General features: G+C 33.9%; 1 protein-coding gene across 2 annotated transcripts in view; it reads left to right on the top strand.

The window, feature by feature from the left end:
- The window catches only part of EXOC6 (exocyst complex component 6), a 122,669-nt gene that overhangs the window by 69,401 nt on the left and 29,748 nt on the right, over nt 1-23,520 (top strand). For both annotated transcript variants that reach the window (XM_004680624.2, XM_012723889.1), the window contains exons 19-20: nt 5,355-5,496; nt 15,864-15,937. In XM_004680624.2, coding sequence (XP_004680681.1) covers nt 5,355-5,496; nt 15,864-15,937 — 216 coding nt within the window. The remainder of the gene's footprint in view (nt 1-5,354; nt 5,497-15,863; nt 15,938-23,520) is intronic.

The raw sequence follows: 23,520 nt of genomic DNA, 5'->3' as shown, positions 1-23,520 counted from the left end.
AAGTGTCCTGGAGGTCACTATGTGGGAAATCCCCCCCATCTCTAAGATAATTGCATTCTGTTAACCTGTGTGTATGCACACGCATATCCACCACTTCCCCGCAACCCCCCCCCCCATCTTGGGGTAGGCAAGCATTTATGGTACATTGTTATGGTTGGGAGTTGTTTACCACATCATTTGCCACAACCTCAGGTTCTTTCTGGTTTCTAGAGCCAACTAGATGGAAACAGAGTATGAGAAAGAATATAGAAGTATAAGAGATTTGGGGGAATCTTGGGAGCTTTAGAGTGAGTATATTTTGAATTTTTTGACATAGTCATAAAAATCTGCCTTTAAGATAGTGTTAAGGTCGTTTTTAAAACTCTCTGAAGAAATTCATTTTGGTATTCAAATCTTTAAAACTCATCCATTGTATGTGTTATTTGGGCTAGGAGTCATTTCAGTTTCCTACAGAGTCCATTCTAGTTAGAGGAATCTTTGTGCTTTTGTGACATCGTCTTGGGGAAATTTTCAGTCTTGTACCAATTATTTTAGGCATGTTTTTTGCCTGATTTATATTTGAGTAAGATGTAGTTTCACAGTATAAACCTTAGATTACTGGTTCTTACATAAACTATAGGAAGCATAATAAACTGCTTAAATTAAAATGTCTACATTTCAACTGGGCATCTGCGAAAAGTTGATGTGACTAGAGTCATTTTAATGGGAGCAAACCATTGCAGAAGAAACCACTTTATTATGTACTTTACTCTGGGGCAGACCCTTGAGCCCAAATTGCCAACATTCCAGAAAACCAATAGGAACTAGAATATGTTGTTTGAAAGAACTGATGAAAGTGGATTTTTACTTTTTGAGACATTCCCACCTGGCTATTTTTATTTGTGACTTCTTCACCTAACCATTACCTACCTCATCCTTCTTTTCCCCTCCATAAAAAACTCCCCTAATTTGACCCTTATGAGGAGTCAACTTGGATTTCTGCCTGAATTTTTGCTCCTGCATTGCAATTCTTTGATCCCAACGAAAAATGCTTTGCCTTTTAAATTGCCTTGTGAACTTGTGGGTTAGCTTATGTTCCTTCATATTTCAATTAAGAATTTATTTCTAATTTTAATATCTACTCCACACTTGATTATAAGAACTCATCCTTTTAGTGTGTGTGTTTTTAAAGACTATATAAATTGTGGCTCTTTAGGTAACTAACCAGTTTATCAGAATATGCCCTTACTCTTTTGTCTTCCTTTTGAAAAGAATGTTTCACAGTCTCATAACTGAATTTTGTGTAGCAAACATAATTTAGCAATATTCTACTGCTATAATTTAAATAACTTTTAACATTTAATAACTTAAAAAGCTATAGAGAATCAGAATTAATACATTCACTTACCCATGTTATGTGTAATTTTGAAATTGACCATATTATTTCAGGTGTCCAGTTTTTGCTGACAAGATGCATAACCTTTTCAAACAAAATCTGTTATCAATTTAAAGAATAATAAATAAAATACACAGTATTTCTGAATCTATATATTTTTTCTTAAATAAAAAAGTCTTTTATTGTACAAAGTTGACCTTTTGTGGGGATATAAATAAAAGAAAGCCTACTTTCTGGGATCATTAAGAAAAGCAGACCAACCTAGAAAGAAGAGTCATGATTTCCAGAGCACAGTTTTGTGTTAAATGTACTGGAGAGAACGAAAGCAGCATTGAAAAGTGCTTTCAAGTAATCACTATTGAAATCAAACCTTTTTTTATTAGATCTTTGAAATAAGAGAATGGTGAGACTGAAATGAAAACTTCAAATGAAAAGTTAAATGTGTCAAATTAGTCTTTAAGTCTTCTATATTTCTCTTACAATTATATTAGAGTAGATCCATCAAAACATTACTTTGAAATCAAAACATTTTGAGCTGTAATCTAATAAAATGTGTTGTATTTTTGTTACCATGTCACTTTATGATGTTTCAAAGGAAACAGTGCCTTTAGCCTAATCTATAATAGTAAATTATTTTGGAAATTTGGCTTGACATACAAACAGATGTGTTTTCTTGATTCTTTTTATACTGCGGGTTGGTGGTTTGTGGTTTATTGTTCCTGTGATTGGCATTAAAAGCCTTATTTCACAGCTTGCAGTGAGGGACCATTGAGTAAAGAGTGGCTGTGTTCCACAAGCTAAATTCAAAAAATGTCAATCAGGGTCTCCCATAGGTTACTTAGAGAATGAGTTTTCTTACTGATTTCACCAAATGTCGCCTCATGCTGTCTTTGATTGGCACAGCCTGGCAGGGAGGATGGATGAATCTGTCACCGGCTGGTTAATTGTGTTGCTGGTCTCAGTCTGACATCAGGTCTTTGACTCTTAAGTGGCTCAATACAAAACAAATTAGCAGATTGTAGTCATATTTCTCATTCTATATGCTTTGACTTTGTTGAATGCAGTCCATAAATCATATTGACTGACACACAAGTAAATGATGAAAGCTGCTTTTGAGACATGGATCTAGAAGGCAGCACTGTGAAGGTGCCATGGAAGGATGCATATGGTTGACCCTTTGGGAATTTCCTAGGAGCCAAATGTCTCTTTACCACAATTGTTCTTAAAAGAAAGGCTTTTTGGTAATGCAGAAAGGATCTAATATGTCAGCAGATTCTCTTTTACAAGTTCCTTTGAAATATAAGAAGTTTGTCTAAGAGTTTTTTCTCTTTGCAAGTTGTTTTTCAGTAAAATGTTAGCGCTCTGTAAAAGAGTAGTTACCTTTAAAAGTTTGGCAGGTGTTTTTACTTATTTATTGAACTTTGTGTTGTTAAAAAAAAGAAAATGTTTCTAATAGTTGCAATTAATTTTTCAGATGAGAGCAGCAGAAATTTCTAGGTGCTTAAAATTTATAAAATGTGCTGTTTTCTCACAGTCACTTAATTATCTTGGCTCTGTTTGTTATGTTAAAAACCAGAGCCTCTCTAATAAAAAATAGCTAATTTTTAAAGATAATTATAAAAGGTTACTGTTGTCCTAGAAAATGACATTATTATTAAGAGCATCAAAAATAATAGTCATGTTTAAAAAGAAGTTTGTGTACCAAGGACAATGGACATCAGAAATGAACTGCCAAAAATGTTTTTGGGTTTTGCAAATTTTGGGAACATTAAGAAATTTTCTGCCTAAAACTAAGTACTTGGTGAAATTTAAGAATATTTGTGCACATTTTATAGTTAGAAAGTAGCCATTTAAAAAAAATGTCTAGTATTACAGATGGAACTTTTTAAAAATGTAAAGAATCTGAACCTTTGGTATAACTAATTTTGAGCTATGAAAAGGAAGAATCTGCTTCATTTGAAGCTATATAAAGTATTTTACAAATATTTTAAAATTCTCTGAGAACAATAAGCCTGTATTTAATATACTTCATCAAAAGAAATTTATTAGTATTTTTATGAAATTTTATTTAAACAGAAACCTCAACCTCTGTTTTTTTGTTATCCATTTTCACCAGATTTATAGTAACCTTTTTTTTTTTAATCATTTTGGCTTTTGGAATTAATGTAATAGTAATAATAACTTGGAGGGCAATTTATTAATCTGCTTTTGCAGTTGGAACATTGTGGTAGTAACATTAAGTAGGACATGGAACTGATTTGATGGACAAGTACATTAAACTGAAATGCACTAGCTATTCCAAATGTCAAAATGACATTTCCATTAAGTATTCTCAAGCCTGTTACATTGTAATTAAATTTCATGCCATTGATTTCTCCTTTTTCTACTTCCCCTTCACCCCCCATTCATATTGATATTATTCTGCTTCGGGATGGGAGCTGCATGTCTCCCAGACTTATTCCTCTTGGGTTTGGGAGATCTTGAAGCATGCTGGGGTTTTCATTGTTTGTTGCATTCCTTTTTGGCAGTTCATCTGTATCTGTCAAATAGATTGTTTGCATATGCTTTTATCTCTCAAGTTTTTGATTGAGAAATTGACATTCCATTTCAGATACAGTTTTTCACTGTGTATAATGTCCAAATGCTAAAGACTCATTCATAAAAGTTGCCTGTTTTAGTATTACTTTAAATGTGTGATTTCATGAATAAATGTCCTAGAAAACATCTTGAAAATATGTTTATGCTTTTTCTACCTTTTCTATAAGCTCAACTATGTAAACATTTTGTAACAGTATATTGTAGCATTTTACCTTTGGGAGTTTTTTTTTTTATGAATTTTTTAGTTCTATTGACTTTTGTGACAAGTAGGGAAAACATAATTATCAAATATTATTGGGTAAATATTTGCTAATGCAAGTGAGGTAAAGCATGGCACATCTTCGGAAAGCCAGTATTTCTAACCGTATTCACTCATTGAGTTTTAAACGCTGTCATGTGAGTCAGATCATCACCAAATCATATAATTGGTCTTACAATGGGAAACTTTATTTATACAGAGTCTTTATATATCTTAAACTTCTAGTTGAAACACAAAGTTTATATTTCAGCTTGCATTTCAACTAAACCATTAGGTTTCAAAATTTAAAACTATAAATTTCAAACACTTATAGAAACAATTTATACATAAAGTAATATTGTATTGTGCTTTAGCTATATAATCTACAGGCAAAACAGTTATCCTTTTTGTCATTGTTAAGAAAACAGTCTACCAGTGAATGTGCATATAGTGTGCTAAGAATTTTTTATAATAAAAAATAGTTCAAAATGATATATAGTGGGAAAAACATGTATTTGTAGTTAGCTGCATATTTCTAAATGATTGAATGTTTTTAAAATAATTTAAAATGATATGTACATCTGGAGATGTTCTTGAAATCATGTTGTAGGGACAGTCCTTTTTTCCTTTCGCTAATTGAAGCTATGCTACAAACAAATGCTCTGATTAACAGTAGAAACTTGTTATTCAAATTACATTTTGAATAAATATAAATTATATAAATTATAGTTTAATAATAAATTACACTGTTTACTAGTTACCTTTTTTCTGATATGGTTAATACAAAGGAGAGTTTAAAGAGCATTATATGGATAAATGTTCTGTTTCTACAAGTTCTTTTATGTCATAAATGTCATGTTTTAAATTTTAGGAGATCTGAAATAATAATTTTTTGTATTTAAATTTTCCTGTGTGCTACTTAGATTTCAGTTGGTACTCATATCCTACCAAGGACAAATAAGCAAAAATATTAATTTTAATTCTAGGGTAAAATATATAGCTGCAGGAACAGAAAGGTCAAATGTTGCTATTGTATAAAAATAAAAGTCAGCTAAAAAGATTCAGGTACTATAGTTTTTCTGATACTTTATAATGTATTTCAGTATTTGTTTATTATTTGGTTTGTGTATTTGTTTCAAACAGGGGAAAGTTGCCCAGACTGCTTGCATGTCAGCCTGCCAGCATCTGTCAACATCCTTAATGCAGATGCTACTGGACAGTGAGTTAAAACAGATAAGCATGGGAGCTGTTCAGCAGTTTAATTTAGATGTCATACAGTGTGAATGTAAGTACCTTATTGGTTAAATGCCATGTACTTCTGGGAGTCTGTATTTAAATTGCATGGGAAAGATAGTATATGGTAGGATAGTTCAGAAGTGAGGTAAGAGATCTGATTTGCTAAACTTTGAGCAGCCTTGTAAACAATTTCCTTTTATGAAGAGAAGAATAGCTCAGCTTCACATCTAGGGCTTCCAGAGAGGTACTAAACTGGCAATCCAAGCCAGAATAATTAAAAAGGTGGTTAATTTATCTCCTATTCCTTCTGCAGTCATTCTTGCCTTCTAGTTAGTATTACTCATGTGTGTCATAAATGAACAGAATTATTTTAAGTTTGTCATTCTTACTTTCCCTTTAAGTAACTTTTAACTTTTCAGGTGCTTGCTAGGAAGCATAATCTTAAAACCTTGAAATCCAATTGATACTGTATTTTTACATTCTCAATTTTTAGTTTTTTTTCCCCAAGAGTTCCTGAAATCTTTTCCTTTATCATTGTTTTTCACTTAATTTTTCATAGGAAATTAGGTCAGCACATCTTATAACTTAATGTTGACAATGGTGAGTGATTTTTAACATTGGATATATTATTTGGTTATTAACTTTGTTATATGTGCTTCTGGATGTGAGTTTTGTAATTTTAAAAATAGGAGATGGGTATGTATATAGAGCAGTTTTCAAGCACTATTTCCAAATGAATTTTGCCCTGATTAAATAGTGAAAATTCTTAGTTGACAATTCAGCACTGTTGATGATTTGGAAATCAGTGGTACACAGGAAGGATTATAAAATATTTATCTAAGGCAATTTTTGCCATAGTATATTCTGTGTGAAAGACATTAAAAAAACTAAATGTCAGCAATTTGAAACTGAAGAAGTGACAGATTTTATTTTCAAAAATACAAAATATTTGCCTGCCCATGGTGTGTGTATATAAGATCTTTTGCTAGGAAAAATGACATTGATATTTAAAATGGATAATTACATAGGCTCTATGATCAATATCAATTTATTAGTCAAAAAATTAAATGCAAAGTTTTAAAGAAATCTACCTCGCCCCCTCCCTTCCAAAAGAGAAAGAGGTGTTTACTTATAAAGCCAATAAAGCCAAAAAAAAGAAAGTTTTCCCTTGGGAAGAGGAGAATTCATTTTCCCCCTAGGAATTGTTTCTTTTACTAGAAAGTATTTCTTAAAAAATTTTTTTTAAAAAGAAGATATTCTAATTTTATTTAACTAGAAAACTTATATTTCTTTATTTTTTCTTTATTAAAATTAAACTTTTATTTATAAAGTGATATTTATTTTGTATTTACAAATAAACTTCTAAAAATAAGTTTATAAGCCCAAAGTAGTTGTTACTGCATTCTCCAAGTAGTATGAAGCTGATTTCTTAAAGTTCTTTAAATGTCTTATGAGAGCATTCCTGTATGACTTCGTTTATCTAAATGAACATCTGGCATAAGTATTACTGGACATATTTTTTACGATAGCTTTAATATAAATTCAGAATAATTAGATGGTTAAAGTCTTTACTGGCATTTGGTCTATCTTTTCAATTAGACTTTTTAACGTTGAGGTATAATTGACTCTCCATTAGAATTTTTGTTCAAAAAGGGAAATTATTCTTTGGCAACTTCAGGTACCTGTTTCTCTTCTCTGTCTTCTGCCCTCTCCATGCAGGCCTCGCCTAGCTACACTTAGGGAGAAGCATGTGTAACCCAAAATCTTTGCCTGTCTGTCCTGTCACTGGACAGCTCCTACCCTTTTTGGGTAGAGTTACTAATGGCTCTTTTTAAAATGTTGCTTTTTTTTTTTTTTTAAGGACTAAACTCGTGGAAGAAACAAAGAAAATTCCTAAATATGAGATAGTACACAGTTAAGTAAGTCTGAGGTGAAGTGTAAGAAGGTCAAAACCCCAACCTGATGGGTGGGGGGGCCAACATTCTGGCACAATAGATGGGGAAAGAAAGAGCCCAGCATCAAGGATAAAGAAGATTACCAACCTATGGTGGTTCTGCTTCTTAACAGCTACCATGTATACTTAGTCACGAATTAACTATAATGTGTCATGCATTCAGCACTCACTGAACAAATGTAAATCACATCACATTTTTTATGTTTATTCCTTTTTTCCTCTGGTGCAAAACAATTACCTACCCTCACAACATCTAGTAATTGATACATAGATTTCTTAAAAATGAAGCTTAGCTTTTCTAATGAATATAAGAAATTTTTAAGTTTTTATCTTATTTTAAGTGGTGCTTTTGCTTGTTTAAATCTGGAAGAAAGTAATTTTTTAAATACAAAGTTCATTTTCAGTATTAGTGTAATGTTTATGTCTTCAATTTTTGGAGCATGTAAAGAAGACAGGAAGAGGAATTCAGGTAGTTGGGAGAGGCTAGAATGCATAGTAAATTTATGAACAACAGGGGTCTGGGTACCATGTATACCAACTGGACAGTGAGACAGCAGACACGTAGTTTGGGTGCAGAATCCTCATAATACATACAGACACACAATCCCATTTTTGGGGTATCCACAAAATATGAAACCATCAACTCAAAAATAATATGCTCCATGACTCATTGCAGCATTGTTTACAAGGAGGATATGTAAACAATCTACTGCCCACTGAAAGAGGCCTGGATAAAGTTGTAGTATATCCATGCTCTGAAGTACCATACAACTGTAAGGAAAGACAAAATAAGACCATTTTTAGCAAAGTGGGAGGAGCTTGAGGGAATGAGGTGCAGCAGAGCCAGTCAGAAAGATAAATATTGGATGGTTTCACATATATAAGTAAGGAATCAAGTAGGTAAATCAATAAATCAAAAATAATTATAAACTAGTGGAAACTGATAACTGAAATACGGTTTCTGGGGGATAAAGGGTCAGAGGAGTAGGTGACCGATGTTAATTACCTCAATAAGAAAAAAAAAATTGAAACTGTGAATAGTGGATTGGCAGCCGAAATCCTATTTTAAGGGACAGTGATTTTAGTAAAGCATTTGTTACCAGGTAAATATGTGAAAGTGATAACTAGTTTAAAGCTATGATTTAGAGGTTTATGATATGCTTAAAAAATAATAAAGGAGTGGGTCATAGGAGAAAAGAAATAAATATCCAATGTAGAGAAATATGAATTCTTGGACCCCAACTGCTCAGTTGGGAATTGTGGGCAAAGAACCCAGCACTTTCTCTCTGAATATGCCCTCCAGGTTGACTGGTGCGCTGTAGTTTGAGAATCACAATACTACATGGACTTGACCTTCATATTGATTTCAATCCATTTTCCAGAATCTTATGGGTATCTTAAGATTTTTTTCAGCTTATTACTGACTCCCTAGTTGAATAAAGCACACAATTTTTACTCAAAAAAGTATGAGCAACTTTGTCAGATGCTTTGCTGGGATAGTAACAACCACTGAATTTTCTCATCAACCAGTCTAATTACTCTTTCAAAGAAGAAAACAATAATACTCCGATCCTTCCTAAACCCATATGAACTCATGGTAACTACTTTTCTTCAAGAGTGTCAGAAACCACTATTCAAGTCTGTGACTGGTTCTTGGCATTAATATAAAGTCCTCCTACTCAGTTTTGTGCTACCAAGAACTGGAGTCCAAAGAGTTGGGTAGCAAGAATAGCTGAGTAGAGACCATGAGCTACCGAAGATTCTGTGCAATTCAAGAAAAGTACGTATCAAGAATGGCCTTTATTCTGCTAAATACTAGGTGAAACTTGATAAAATGTCTGAGTTCAGGATGTAGAATTATATAAATTTACTTAGAACTTTTTAAAAACACTTTCAAATCAGTCTTAAGATTGAGCACTTAGGCAAGTGACTTGGACAGCAATTTAGCAATCAAGAGGCCTCAATTTTTCATGTAAAATAGGGGCTTGGAATTGATCACTTCCAAGATAGATCCTAGTTCTGAGATTCTGAGGCAGTAAAATTTCAGAAAAAAGAGAATTGGATCTTAGAGTCAAGGCATTAATTAATTCCTTCTTGTCTACTGCAAGCTTGCATTTAGGGAGTACAATGGTAGCCTGGTAGCCAAAACAGAAAAGGTTCTGTCTCGGAGTTTAAGTCCAGGGGAAGCAAACATTGAATAACTAAACTGATAAATATGATTATAATTATTTAATTCTGTAAGAGATTATATGGTCCTGTGGAAAGTATAGGAAGTAGACCTTTAGGGAAAAGGTTTGAGAATATTCAGTCGGGTCTATTCATGAATAAAGTAGATATTTTTTTTTTAAAGATTTATTTATTTATTCATACAGAACTGGAGTACAGGCCAGAGGCTCAGAGACGGCGAGAGGCTTCACCAGAGACAGAGTGCCAGAGACAGAGTGGGGAGCAGAACAGGCAGATCAACGAAGTACACTGCTGAGGGGAGCAGCGGGCGGGTCAGGAGAGGTCTGCCGCGCCTTGTGGTCACCTCTGGGGCAGGCAGGGATCGAACTCAGTGGAAGTAGCTTAAACTTCTTAGTGTTGTGCTTTAACCCGCTGCGCCACCAGGGAGGGCCCTAAAGTAGATATTTTTGGTTTACTTGGCCATAGCCATAATGCTGCCATAACTGCGGGTTAGAGAAGTCAGGAAGACATCCATATGGAATTGCCAGTATCACCTCTGAAGGCAGAATCTTTGATTAAATCTTTGATTCTAGGCCCTCCCTGGTGGCGCAGCGGGTTAAAGCACTGCACTAAGAAACTAAAGCCACTTCCGCATGAGTTCGATCCCCGCCTGCCCCGGAGGCGACCACTTGGCGCTGCAGATCTCTCCTGACCCGCCCGCTGCTCCCCTCAGTAGTGTTAATTCGTTGATCTCTCTGTTCTGCTTCCCGCTCTGTCTCTGGTGAATCCTCTCACCCTCCACATCTCTGGCCTGTACCCCAGTTCTGTACGAATAAATAAATAAATCTTTAAAAAAAAAATCTTTGATTCTAGAGTAGATTTTTGTGTAAGTTAAGAGAAATCATCTCTTACTCAAAGAAGTACTTACCAGACTTCCTGTGAGGCTGATTTCCTAAATCTGTGTATGCGCTTTGTTTTTCACTTATGAATCTTTGGTTATGTATTGAGATACATATCAGGAACCTTGCAAATGCAATTGTCATAGCAGAAAAGATAAAAATATCCTCTTAAGGTCTTGTCAAGGTATCTCAGAAATCTTTCACATTACTATAAAATATAGCTTATTTCCAAAGCGGCAGGCAATCAGAAAGATTTTAAGTACTAAGACAAGGCCTAGAATGTACTTCTCTGTGTACTCTACACAAATATCTTGTGTAGTTCTAACTAGCTTCTGTTAGCTAGCAGTTTTAAACTAACAGGCATTAGAAGAAGCATTAGAAAATCTCCAGGTTATAGTGTACTTGCATCTGAATGGTCAGTTACTGAGGAATAAGCGAATCTCTAGGTTTGAAAGTCTTGGTCTTTTTCTTTTTACATAAAGGTTAAACCTACCTCAAAGAAGAAAAAAGAGATAAAATCCTTTGTGTGTGTGTCCGTGACCTCAGGCCTTCTAATTATTGCCTTACAAAAGACTACTATCTCAAAATAAAAGGATTCATGTAAAATCATGTGGATGGTATCAGAAGACTATTTGAATGTCTTCTAAAAAAATAAGATGGATGCTGTTATATTATTCATGTGCCTGAATTTGTTCCTGGTTTTACTAGTTAAGGTGTCAAATGAGGCTAATTTGTCTGATTCCAAGGAAGGGAGAGAACTAGTTACTACCTAATATAAAAGTGGAGTGATGAATGTTGTGGAGGGCTCATTGGCCCTAGATGTTTGCATCCCACTGCCGTCTACCATGTATAATAATGTAAGTCTGAGCCAAGAATCTCAAGACCCTGCTGCCCAGGCATGATTCTTTTTCACCACCAAAAAACAAAACAAAACAAAACACTAGATGGCGCTCTTCATCATTCTTTCTAAAGACAGCTGGTCTACATGGCATACTTTCTTTGCCTAGCCAAAACAGTTCTGACTAGCTACTGGAACCTTCCTGTCTAGCAAGAGTGGAATTATAATAAATTATCTTTTGAATATGCAGATGACTGTTATTCCTACTCAGTCATCTATTAAGTTACAAAATCATTGAAGTTTTATATGGTCTTGTTTTCCCCAAGCAGTCTCACCTTCCCTTCAGTCTTTTTTAACCTTTTATTGTATTTCCTCTTATGACTCCAGAGACACTTTTTCTATCCCTTCCACCACCCGACGATTCTTCCTACCCTTTGTAGATGTTTTCCAAGTAATTCACATTTTCTGTCTTGTAGTAAAGATAACTGCCTGGTACAAAATTGTTTGAAAACTTATTCCCCCTGCATTTAACTTCAGGAAAGGTTTTATATTTTCATGCTAGGATAAATATTTAGAGCCTGACTTCTTAACAATCTTTGTTCCCTTGTACCAAATCCCATATATCTGTGTATAAATCCTGAAGGCATGTTGGGCCTACTTTCATACTTGAAAAACAATTTTTTTTGTATCAAGTAGCTCATGAGTTGTCTACAGATCTTCTTTATCCTTTTAAAACATTATAGATTCCCAATTTGGAAGATACATTATTGGTCACAGCAATCATAACTTACACAGATGTATTATTATTATTATTATTATTTTTGCTTTCTTTCCTTTATATTAATTCAGACTCTTTTCTTCCCAGTTAGGCCAATACAGCAAAGTTGTTGACCTATTCTGTTGTTATAAGAGACCTTCTCAGTTGGGTCAGACACCTCCCTTTCTAATCTGCTAGATCATTTTAAAACTTGGAGTCACTTACTATAAGTTCTATATTTTAGCAGGAAATAAGTTTTGTTTTCAAAAAGGAATGGTCAAAGCGAAGACTTAAGAAAAAAATAAAAGATTTGTATTAGATTGCTTAAAAAAACATTAGAAAGCTTGAAAACTATTTTTTTAATTTATTTTTTAAAATTTTATAATAGTTTATTTTGAAAACTATTTTTAATATCTTATTGGAAGACCAGAAAATGCGTGGGTCTAAAAATATTCTCAGTGGCATGGCTAAATGGCAAAGACAAAAATGTAATAGGGAAGTATGCATTATTAAATAAAAGTAATTTTAAAAGACCCAAAAGCAAATAAAGAAACTCCAAAACATAACAATTTATGTATAGAATGAGAATATGAAAGAAACAAGAAAGACTCTGAAGACAATGCTTAAAGTGATTTAAAAACTTAGCGCTCAGTTCTTTTAAACATCAAAGCTTAAAGCTACTTCCAAAATTATTGGGGCCATTAGACAATATTAATAGAAACGAATTATTTGTATTATTATTCAACCTATAAGTCATATCAGAGAATGATTGGAGAGTTAGCACACAAGACACAGAGGCCTGGTGGGAGGATGTTTTAATATCCAAGCAAGAAATGATAACTTGAAATAGAAATAGATAGTGTAGAAGGCAGAAACAACAGGATTTGCTGTATTCCAGTTTTAAAGCAGTAAAGGGAAAAAATATAAAGTTACTAAATATCCGCTACACTAGATTATCAGATTGCTAAATTGCCTCCAACCCCTAAAAAGGGTTTTGAGAAAAAGTCAGGGGAGCTACACAGTAGTGAATTTCACTTCCATATTGTCTGGGTTCTTGTAAGAGAGTAAAAGTTGATTATAAATACTTAATCAGATCCAGATAGATGGATCAAATGCCAGGACATCTGAATTAGCTATGTGATCCTGGGCAAGTCACTTCACCTAAAAGTTTTCTGCCCTATAGAATGAAAGATGAGGAAAATTAAACCTAATCTTTTGGAGATATTTCAAAATATGTGCTTCTTGTAGCTATAAGATTGTTTGATCCATCATTAGCACACCCTGTTTACTAAAATAAGTTATTGTGGTAATTAAAGCAAATGCTGTATGAGAAAGTGTTTTATAAGCCCTTACTTGGGAACTCCCTGGTGGCTCAGAAGTTGAGTCTCATCGCTATCAAGCCATCCCCAGCCACTATGGCATGAGTTACAGTGGCATGAGTTCAATCCCTGGTCAGGGAACTAACCCGCATGGCATAGTAGACCTCTTCTGTCTCACCTACTGCTCCCCTCAACAGTATTTTAGTCTGCCTGCCTGTTCTGCTCCTCACTCTGTCTCTGATGAATCCTCTCACCCCCTACAACTCTGGCCCACACCCAGTTCTTGTATGCATAAATAAATCTTAAAAAAAAAAAAAGATGTGTCTTAAAAATTGATGGTATGTTATAATTTTGACACTAAACTCTGATTTAGCGTCTTAAACTGTAGTATTTAAAACAAGAGTGGGGGGGTGTGAATTCTGGATATTAAAATAGATAACTGAGTATGGTAGAAATTGAGATTATGCCTGATACATAAAGTCAGTCCCTGGTTTTTAGGAAATCTTTTTTTTGTGTGTGTGGATGTGCATAGATGTGTGGTAATGGTAGAAGCAGCTAACATTTACAGCCTTACTTGGAGAGCACTGAGGATTCACAGTTAACTGTGCCTGCCAACAGGGGCCTGACACCCTGGCCAAAAAAGCCAACCAAATGCTGGACAACATTAAGTGTCTTTAAAATAAAAACAAAAAGCAAAACAAAACAAAAACCTTTATTTAATAGATATGGTAGGGATGATGGTATTGCTGTAGTATGAAAGTATACTGCTTTTCGTTGTATGGTGAATGACATAGTGTGAGTAAATTACAACTTTGCTCAATAAATCTTAATTTTCTGGAAGTAGGGGACCTGAGATAAGTTAGTGTAATCATTTAGCTATGGCTATAACTACTTATTACCTGGTGGAGAACCAAGTAACAAGAGCAAAAATGGTATGCCTGAAGTTACTGAAAGGATACTCATACTTAAAACAGGTATCTCTCTATCTAAAATATGTTTACCTGTCCAACTGTCTATCTCAACTGTGTTTGCTTTCTGTGAGAGAGATCTTTCCTTAACTACATTTGCTCTTACTCTAGACACAATACTAGTAATCAGCTGACATACAAGCGCAAGAAGGTTAAAGATAGCATGTTAATATGAGATGAGTGAAAGAGTAGGGAGTAAAAATTTATGTTAAAGCTGCTTAAGAGAAGGCATAAATATAAAATCTAGGCACCAGACTCAAGCAACATTTGAACCCATTTTGTATCAGAAAATGACTCAATGCCATAGCAGCCCTGAGAATTTATTGTCTTGTACAGAATAAAACGTGTTCTTAATAGTGATCTGAAGAATTAAGAAAGTTTAAATAATATTTAGTGTACTCATAAAACAAAGATAGGGAAAGTATTATGAAATAGTTTAAAATTTCATCAAAAAAACTTAGGATGACAAAACAGTTTTGATACAGCAAAAATGATCATTTTCTTAAAAACAAAGCATAATAAAAACTTATTTTTGAATTCTTCAGTTCCCCAAAATACCAGATATAATTTATGCTAGGTTTTCATGTATTTGTTGTTTTTAATTATTGATTTTAAGTCTATCTAAGCAGTATTTCACATTGACTCACTAAACTCAGAATTATTTCCCTCCCCAAACTATATTAAAAGTACTGGCCCAGATAAATTCACATGTAGATAATCCTGTAATATTCTCTGAGAAAATGCAGCTGTTAATATGGAAGGAAAATGTTCATAGACATTTGCATTCTTATTAGAGGAACTTGCATTTAAAATTAGAAGTCTTTTGCCATCAAAATACTGGACTTGTCTTTAGCTTGATTAAACAAACTATGTTACAAGTATTAAAATTGTTAAATACAAAATATTGTTGAAAAGAATTCAGAATTTTTGTTCAATCACAGGATAGCTTTTAGTTTTTTAAAGAAGTGGGATTCCCTTATAGAAAAAAAATTTTAAAGACGGTCCTCATTTTGCTACTTAGAACATTTTATCTGTTGTCTGCATGTAAAACTGACTTCTGGCATGTTTTATTATTGCTGTCAACTAGAGGTAGAATTTTATAGAGCATATTCTGTAACAGAACAGATGTTTTGAAATATTTTGACAGCTATGGAAATGGTGTAATTTTAAAGTGCTTCTAAAATCATTCACCTGAGGCTAAAAAGAATCAGAAAAGTTTTCTTGATTGAAGTATATTACTGCTGTTGAACTCTACATAGGACAACCATTCTAAATTTGTTATAATTAAGGATTATGGTGATTAAATGGCATATTAGAAGTTTAAAATTATTAAAATATTTGTGGTAATGGGTGTGGAGAACATTTCAGTAGTGGAAATTAAAGGTTATAAAATAGTCTTCATTTGAAATGGTTGTGTGTAAATATTGTAGTACATTTGTAATGAGTAGAAATTAATTTAGCGGTTAAACCCTTGTATATTTTGCAATCTTGTTTTTTTTTTTTTTTTTTTAACAGTGTTTGCCAGCTCAGAGCCTGTGCCAGGATTCCAGGGGGATACCCTACAGCTAGCATTCATCGACCTCAGACAAGTAAGATGTACTGATGTGTTTCTCATTTACCATTTTTTTAATACTGACTTTTTAAAAAAAGATTTATTTGTGCATACAGAACTGGAGTTCAAGCTAGAGGTGCAGGGGTGGTAAGATGATTCACCAGAGACAGAGTGGGGAGCAGAGCAGGCTGATCAAGGAAGTACGCTGCTGGGGGGAGCAGTGGGCAGGTCAGGAGAGGTCTGCCACGCCATGTGGGTTACCTCTGGGGCGGGGGATCGAACTTGCACTGAAGCGTCAGGAGTAGCTTGTAGTACTACGACCTTACCCTTTGCGCCACCAGGGAGGGCCCTCGTTCATTGCATTCTCTCTCTTATTTTTTTTATTACCAAAATGCTTGTTTGCCTTGACACAGTCTTTCTTTAGAAAAGTGCTTCTTGATAACTGTATTTAGCCCTTTTTCTCAGAACCGTATACTCATTCTGTGTCTCAGTTTCATTTAGCATTCTCATCAGCAAATATTTATTACCTGCTAAGAACATAGCTGAATAATAACTTTGTACTTTGGTTTGATGACACTTGAGGTTTATTTCTTTATGACATACGGTCACATAAGAAAATTAGTGGTATAATGTTAGTAGCAAGACCCAAGTTAAATGTAAATTATTATCACCTAGAAAGAAACCCTTGCTTAAAAGGTTTTTAGTGGTTAAAGAATGCTATCTTTAACACTTGTGATGTGGTGATGGGAAACCCACGGGGATTACAACTGAGATGGAAAAAGGCACAAAATGATGTAAAAACAAACTATTATATTATTTTTTTTAAATGATGTCTTCTTTTAAATATTTTTGTTTGCCTCCAAAAGAAAAGATAGAGCTAATTTTCAAAAGACAGTTATGCATTTACATAATTCTTTTCTGGCCCCATAACTTGAATGTCATAACAGGTAATAACCTTTTTACCTGTTCATTTTATTTCCTTTTGACATCTTGTCATTTTCTCTTTAAGACCTCTTTTCTCTCTCCCATATTTTTTCTGATTGCTTTCTTGTTCTCTCCCCTCCTCCTTTTCCTATTTTCTTTCTTAATATTAAGATTAAGAAGCTTAATTTAGATGGGAGACTCATGCATATGGAGGGGTGGATCCAAGTTAGAGGAAGCGGGAGAGCTAAATTGACATTAGGGAGTAAAATTTCTTCTTGGAGTTAAGCGACCAGAATATGTTCTTCAATTCAAAGAGTAGTGATATGAGGACAGCTGTTTTTGTACACAAACACAGGTGGTCCCCGAGTTATATGGTTTGACTTTGATCTTTGTACTTCAAAATGATGTAAAAGTAGTATGTGTGCCATAGAGATCATACTTTGGTTTTTGGATTTTGATCTTTTCCTGAACTAGTACTATGCAGTGTGATAACTCTTGCAATACCAGGACGCAGCACTGAGCCACAGCTCAGGCAGCCATGCAGTTCCTGGAGTGTACAACCCAGTTCTCTATTGAGTGTTCTCACTTTCTGTACTATATTCAGTAAATTACATGAACTATTAAATCTTTGTTATAAAATAAACTTTCTGTTTACATGGCTTTTCCCAACTACAGGCTATTGTAAGTGGTCTGAGGATGTTTTAAACGTGGGCTAGACTAATTGATGATGTTGGGTAGGTTAGGTATATTAAGTGCATTTTTGATTTCTGATATTTTCAACTCAATGATGGTTTTATTGGAGCATAAACTTGAAAAAGATCTATAATTTGTTTGTAGAAAACTTGAAACTTACCCATGTGATATTTTTGTAATTTATATGAATCTGTAGGGTGTTGAATACTTTGTAACCTCATTGTAGAATTGTGAATAGGACCATATCATTTACGAAACTGTTGTTAAAGGTTCTGTTCCTTGACTTGACCAGATCAATGGTTGGTTCAATGCAGATTAAAACTCTGGCCTCAGGTACTTTCTTTCTTCAAAGACAATCACCATTTGATGGCAAAGGAGGCTTTTTTATGAGCATATAGCTCACTAGGGAATTGGTACTAAAGCATACTTATAAATATTAATAAGCACCTAATCTTTTGGTTGAATTTGCTTTTCAAGTATGTGTACTTAGAGGCATTAAGTCTGGTTGCCTTTTCCTCATTAATGTAATTTCTTTGAGAGACTTCTGAGTGAATAAAAAATCTATTAGGAAACATTTATAATTATGAAATCTATTAAAGCCTATAGAAGTAATTAATATAAAACACAATTTTGAATTATGATGGTTAATATGCGGGCGAGGTGACAATTGTTTAAAAAAAGTGAAGAGCTAGTTTTTCTAGTTTAAAGGGGTCTTAAATAATTTCCCCTCAGTATTAATGTTCAAAATCAATCATGCTTTACGTCTTTTACTTGTGTATTCTAAAACAAGAATGTGCAAGTAATTCTTTAACGCTTGGGCCACTGAACCTGAGCCCTCGATTTAATAAATTGATAAGGATTTTTTTTTCTATCTTTGTTTTTTAAACAACTTTACAAGCAGTTAAATAATGAAATGTCAAGTACTTAGTCATTTTTAAAACTGAAGTGTCACATGGGGTGATACAAGTTTTTTGTATCAGATGTCAGTGATTATTTAAATAAGGATATCATAACATTTTGGTGGTGTTTTTATGTTTCTGACTTTATAAAGTTACTTCAAATATATTAACACTTTTTATATGAAGTAGTATATCACCTACACACAGAGAGTGCTAACACTTTTATTTACATTTCAGTTGAGTTACTGCACTTTTCCTTTTTTTCTAGTCTGTGATCCATTTCTGTCTTAATAGGGCAGCTGACAGTTCTTTTCAAGTATACTTAGAAAGGCAAAAGAGCCCTTTTCATAGTACTTATATGGGGTCATGCTTCTGTTTTTTAGTTTGAATTTGATACTGCTTCATGAATTGCTGGGTATGAAAGATTAGGAAGTAGGTCCAGTGGTCAAATTTTACCTGCCCACCCGGACTTTGCCCTGAGGTCAAACTCCTGATATTTGCTGTTCTGAATGGAGAAGTTGATGACAAGTATGAGCTGATACAAGAGGAAAGTTAGAACCATATCAAAGCTGAAGGCAAGAGAATTGGGACCCAATGAGGCTGTAGCTAAAAGATGGATCATCAGAATTGCCCTCTTCTAAGAAAAGGAAATAGCTGACCTGTGAGTGAAAAGACTTTATCATCCTGCCAATCACATGCTTGCTAATGGAAGCCAGTTATCTCAACAACATCTTAAGGCCTACTGCCCCTTAGACAATCTGGAGGTTCAGCAGTAATAGTACTGCATTATATGAAATTTAAATATGTTGTTTGAACATAATTTATATGTTTAGACTTTTTTTTTAAACAAGAACAGTGTATCTTCCTTCTATCTACTTCTGAAATTAAGTCACTAAATGAGGAAGGATTTTGATGTTTGTGTGTATCTACTTTCTTTTACAGGACCATCAATTTTGTTTAATATGTCAATAATACTTCAAATGGATTTTAGGTGAATATGTAAAATTACTTTGGCAATGTATGACAAGCTTAAGATTTTTAACTTTTTATTGTAAGAGTCATAATATACAGTATTCAGTGATAATTTTTATAATTCATTCTTCATACACAGAAATGTTATCATTGAATATCACTAGAAAAATGAAGTCTAATATAACTGAATTTTCCAGATAATGAAGTTTGTTTTTAATTGTCAAAACTTTAAAATTGCAGCCAATTTATTGACAAACTTAAAACTATATATGTATAGTTTTAATATATCTTATTTTCACAGCTTCTTATTGAGCATGACATTCATTATTGTTTGAGCTTCTATGGTTCATATACCCTAATACTAAAACCTTATTAGCTGGCCCCATTTCACTATGTGTTAAGTTAGATTAATAAGATGTCATTGTGCATTTAATATCATGATAATCTTTTAGACAATATGGGAAATTTTAGGTAGGTTGGCTGATAATGAAGTTATGTAGGTTTGAAGTTAAACAGTCTTTTGAGTCTGTGTGCTGTGTGTATTCAGCAAGTAGAGTCTTGTGTATGTGTAGAACCTGGTCAAACTTATTAGGAGTCTGTTTTTAGTAAAAAGCTCTAGGAGTCAAGATCCATCTCCTAATTTGATTTTGATTCAGTCATCTTATGCTCTGGATGTCAGTTACCTCATCTGTAAAATGGAGATAAAAATTCTTAACTGTATGAAGTGGCCACCAAGCTCTTCAAGCCACCAGAAATAAGACTGGAGCCACAGTTCTAGGGTGGGCAAGGTCTCAGCAACTGAGCCCTCTGTCCAGTGCCCGCCCAACCCTCCTGGCCACTGGGAACAGGCCCAGAAGGGCATGTGTGGAGCCCTAGTACTACTGTAGATCTCACAAGGCCACAGTAACTGTGCCCATCATAAGTTAAACACCCAGAACAGCGGGAGGAAAAGGATTCACACATAACAAAAGCCTCAACTACAGCAAAGCAAACCCATAGCAAACAATAAGAAGAAAGAAAAATACAAATAGCCAAGCAAATCCTTAGGGGAACAGTAAGTATACCAGAGACAGAAAACAAAATATCAGAACTAACCACAAAGACATGGAAGAACTTTTTACCTACCAGGCAGGATTCAGAATTTCAGTGAGTAAGAAAATTAAAGAATTGGAACAATACAAAGAAAATTCAGAAAAATAGATAAAAGATACATGAGAAAACTTAGAAAAGGGAATGGATGCTGTGAGACATACAATAAACAGAAGATCAAAATTAAAATTTTAAACAGTAACAGAATTGCAAGTGGTAAAAAGATCAATGGAGGAGTTAAAAAGTCAGTGGAAAGCCATGGAAGTACAATAAGCCTAATGGAAGAGAGAAAGATTTTCAGACAAAGAAAATCTTAGGGAGTTTGTATCCACTAAAACCCCCTTCAGGAAATATTAAAAGGAACTTTAGGATTTAAACCAAAGAGAGGAATGAACACAAAGGACTGAACAAGGAATTAAATAGAATTAAATAGGAACAAAATGGCAGTAACAGACTTTTATATGTCATTAATAACTCTAAACATCAATGAACTGCACTTACCAATAAAAAGACAGAGAGTCTCTGGTTGGATTAGGAAACAACATCCAACCTGCTGCTGCCATCAGGAAACGCACTGGGGTTGCAAGGATAAACATAGTCTGAAAGTAAAGGGATGGAAAACAATTCTGCAAACAAATGCCACCCAAATAAAGCAGGAACAGTTATACTTATATCAGACAAAATAGCCAGTTTAAAAAGGTAAAAAGAGATAGGGGTGGACACTATATAACAATTGAGTAAACAATAAAATGGGAAGACCTAACACTCATCAATATATATTCTACAAATGAAGGAACACCAAAATATATTAAACAGCTACTATCAAATCTGAAAATAGACATTGGAGAAAATACATCTGTGGTCAGAGAATTCAGCACCCACTCTCATCAAAGGGCAGATCAATAAGACAAAATAAATAAGGACATAATCTTCCTAAACAAAGAAGTAGGCCACATAGGTTTAATAGACATCTATAGGATACTGTACCCCCAAAAAGCCAAGAGCACATTTTTCTCAAGGGTGTATGGGTCATTCCCCAGGATTGACCATGTACTGAACCAAGACAAACATCAACAAATTCATGAAGGTTGATGTCATACCAAGTACCTTCTCTGACCCTAAAGATACTGAACTACAAATCAGCTGCATAAAGAAAACAAGGGGATGCTCCAATACATGGAGACTGAACAATATACTACTGAACAATAAAAGGTTCAGTAAATGAAGAAATCAGGGGAAATAAAAATTCCTTGAGACAAATGATAATGAGGACACGACCTTCCAGAACATGTATTAAAGGAAAAGCATATATCAAAACAAGCCCATGTGAAGAAAGTAGCAGGAGCCCAAATGAACAGCCATGTGTCTTATCTCAAGAAACTGGAAACGAGAAAAAAAATATCAAAAAGAAAAAAACAAAAACAAAACCCCACCAGAAAGAACTAATAAAAATCAGAACAGAAATAAGAAATAGAAATAAAAAAACACAGTCCAAGAGATCAATGAAATGAATAGCTTGTTCTTTGGAAAATAAATAAAAAAACAGCAAAATAGACAAACCTTTGGCTAGGCTCACTAAGGAAAAGGGAGAGAAGTCACATAAATAGGTTCAAAAATGAAAAATGAGAGTTATAACAGATACTGCAGAAATTCAGAGGATAATGTGACTAAGAAAATGTAAGAAAATTCAACAATATAGAAAGTTATACAGATTCTTAGGATTATACAAGCAAAGTAGAAAACATGAACAAACCAATTGTAAGCTAGGAAATTGAAATAGTAATCATAGCTCTTCCAAAACAAAACAAAAAGTTCAGGAGCAAATGGTTTCACAAATGAGTTCTATAAAACCTTCAAAGATGAACTAATACCTATCCTGCTCAGAACTTCTCCCCAAAACTGACCGAGGAAGAATTCTTCCAAATATATTTTATGAAATCAACATAATGTTAATACCCAAACCAAAGAAACACAACAACACAAGGAAAGAAAACTACAGACCAATCTGTAGTAATGTAGATGCAGAAATCTTTAGTAAATTCTTAGCAAACCAAATCCAACAGTACATTTAAAAGATTAGATCATGACTAAGTGGTGTTTATACCAGGTTGTCTTAACATCTAAAAAACAATCAACATAATTCGTCATATCAATAAAAAGGAAAATCAAAACCACGCGATCATATCAATAGATACTTAAACAGCATTTGATAAAATTCTGCATTGATTCATGATGAAAACGCTTGAAAAATTGAGAATAAATGGAATGTATCTTAACATAATAGAAGGTATATGTGACAAACTCATAGCTGTTATCATTTTCAATGGTGAAAAGCTGAAAGCCTTTCCACCAAGATCTGGTACAAGACAAGGATGTACCCTCTCACCATTACTATTAAACAGTAATGCTAGAAGTTCTAGCTAAAGTAATTCAGCAAGAGAAAGCTATAAAGAGAATCCAAATTGGGAAAGAAGAAATAAAGCTATCTCATTTGCAAATGCACATACAGAACCCCAAAGGCTCCATAGAACAACTAATTAAAATTATTACAGAAACACCAAAGTGTCCAAATATACCATCATTTATCCATATATTATACTGATGGACATATGGACTAATTCCAGTTCACCATTACAAATTGTGTTAATATGGATTTTATGTTTTTTGGTAAATATACACACATATTCCTGTTGAGACATTTACATGGGAGCAGAATTGCTGAGTCTGGGATACATAAATAATCAGTTTTTATAGAAAATGAGGCAGTTTTCCAAAACAAGGCTGGCTATCTTATGCTTCAGCCAACAGTGTAGAGTTGTTTCTCTGCATCCTTGTCATCACCCAATATTATCTATCTCTCTTCTTTTTTTTTTTTTTTAACCATACAGTGGACATATGGTAGTTTTATATTACAGTATTTCTTTGGTGATTAATAAAATTGGACTCTTTTTCAATTTCCTATCATCCATTTAAATATCCTAATTTTGTATGGATAACATGTCAAAGTTTACTTTGCCATTTTTCTTTCTGTTGGGTTGCCTAC

The sequence above is a fragment of the Condylura cristata genome, unplaced genomic scaffold, assembly GCF_000260355.1.
Source record: "Condylura cristata isolate star-nosed mole 26May11 unplaced genomic scaffold, ConCri1.0 scaffold00011, whole genome shotgun sequence".
NCBI lineage: Eukaryota > Metazoa > Chordata > Mammalia > Eulipotyphla > Talpidae > Condylura > Condylura cristata.
The sequence above is the reverse complement of the archived record's forward strand: the minus strand, read 5'-3'. Positions and strand labels throughout refer to the sequence as shown.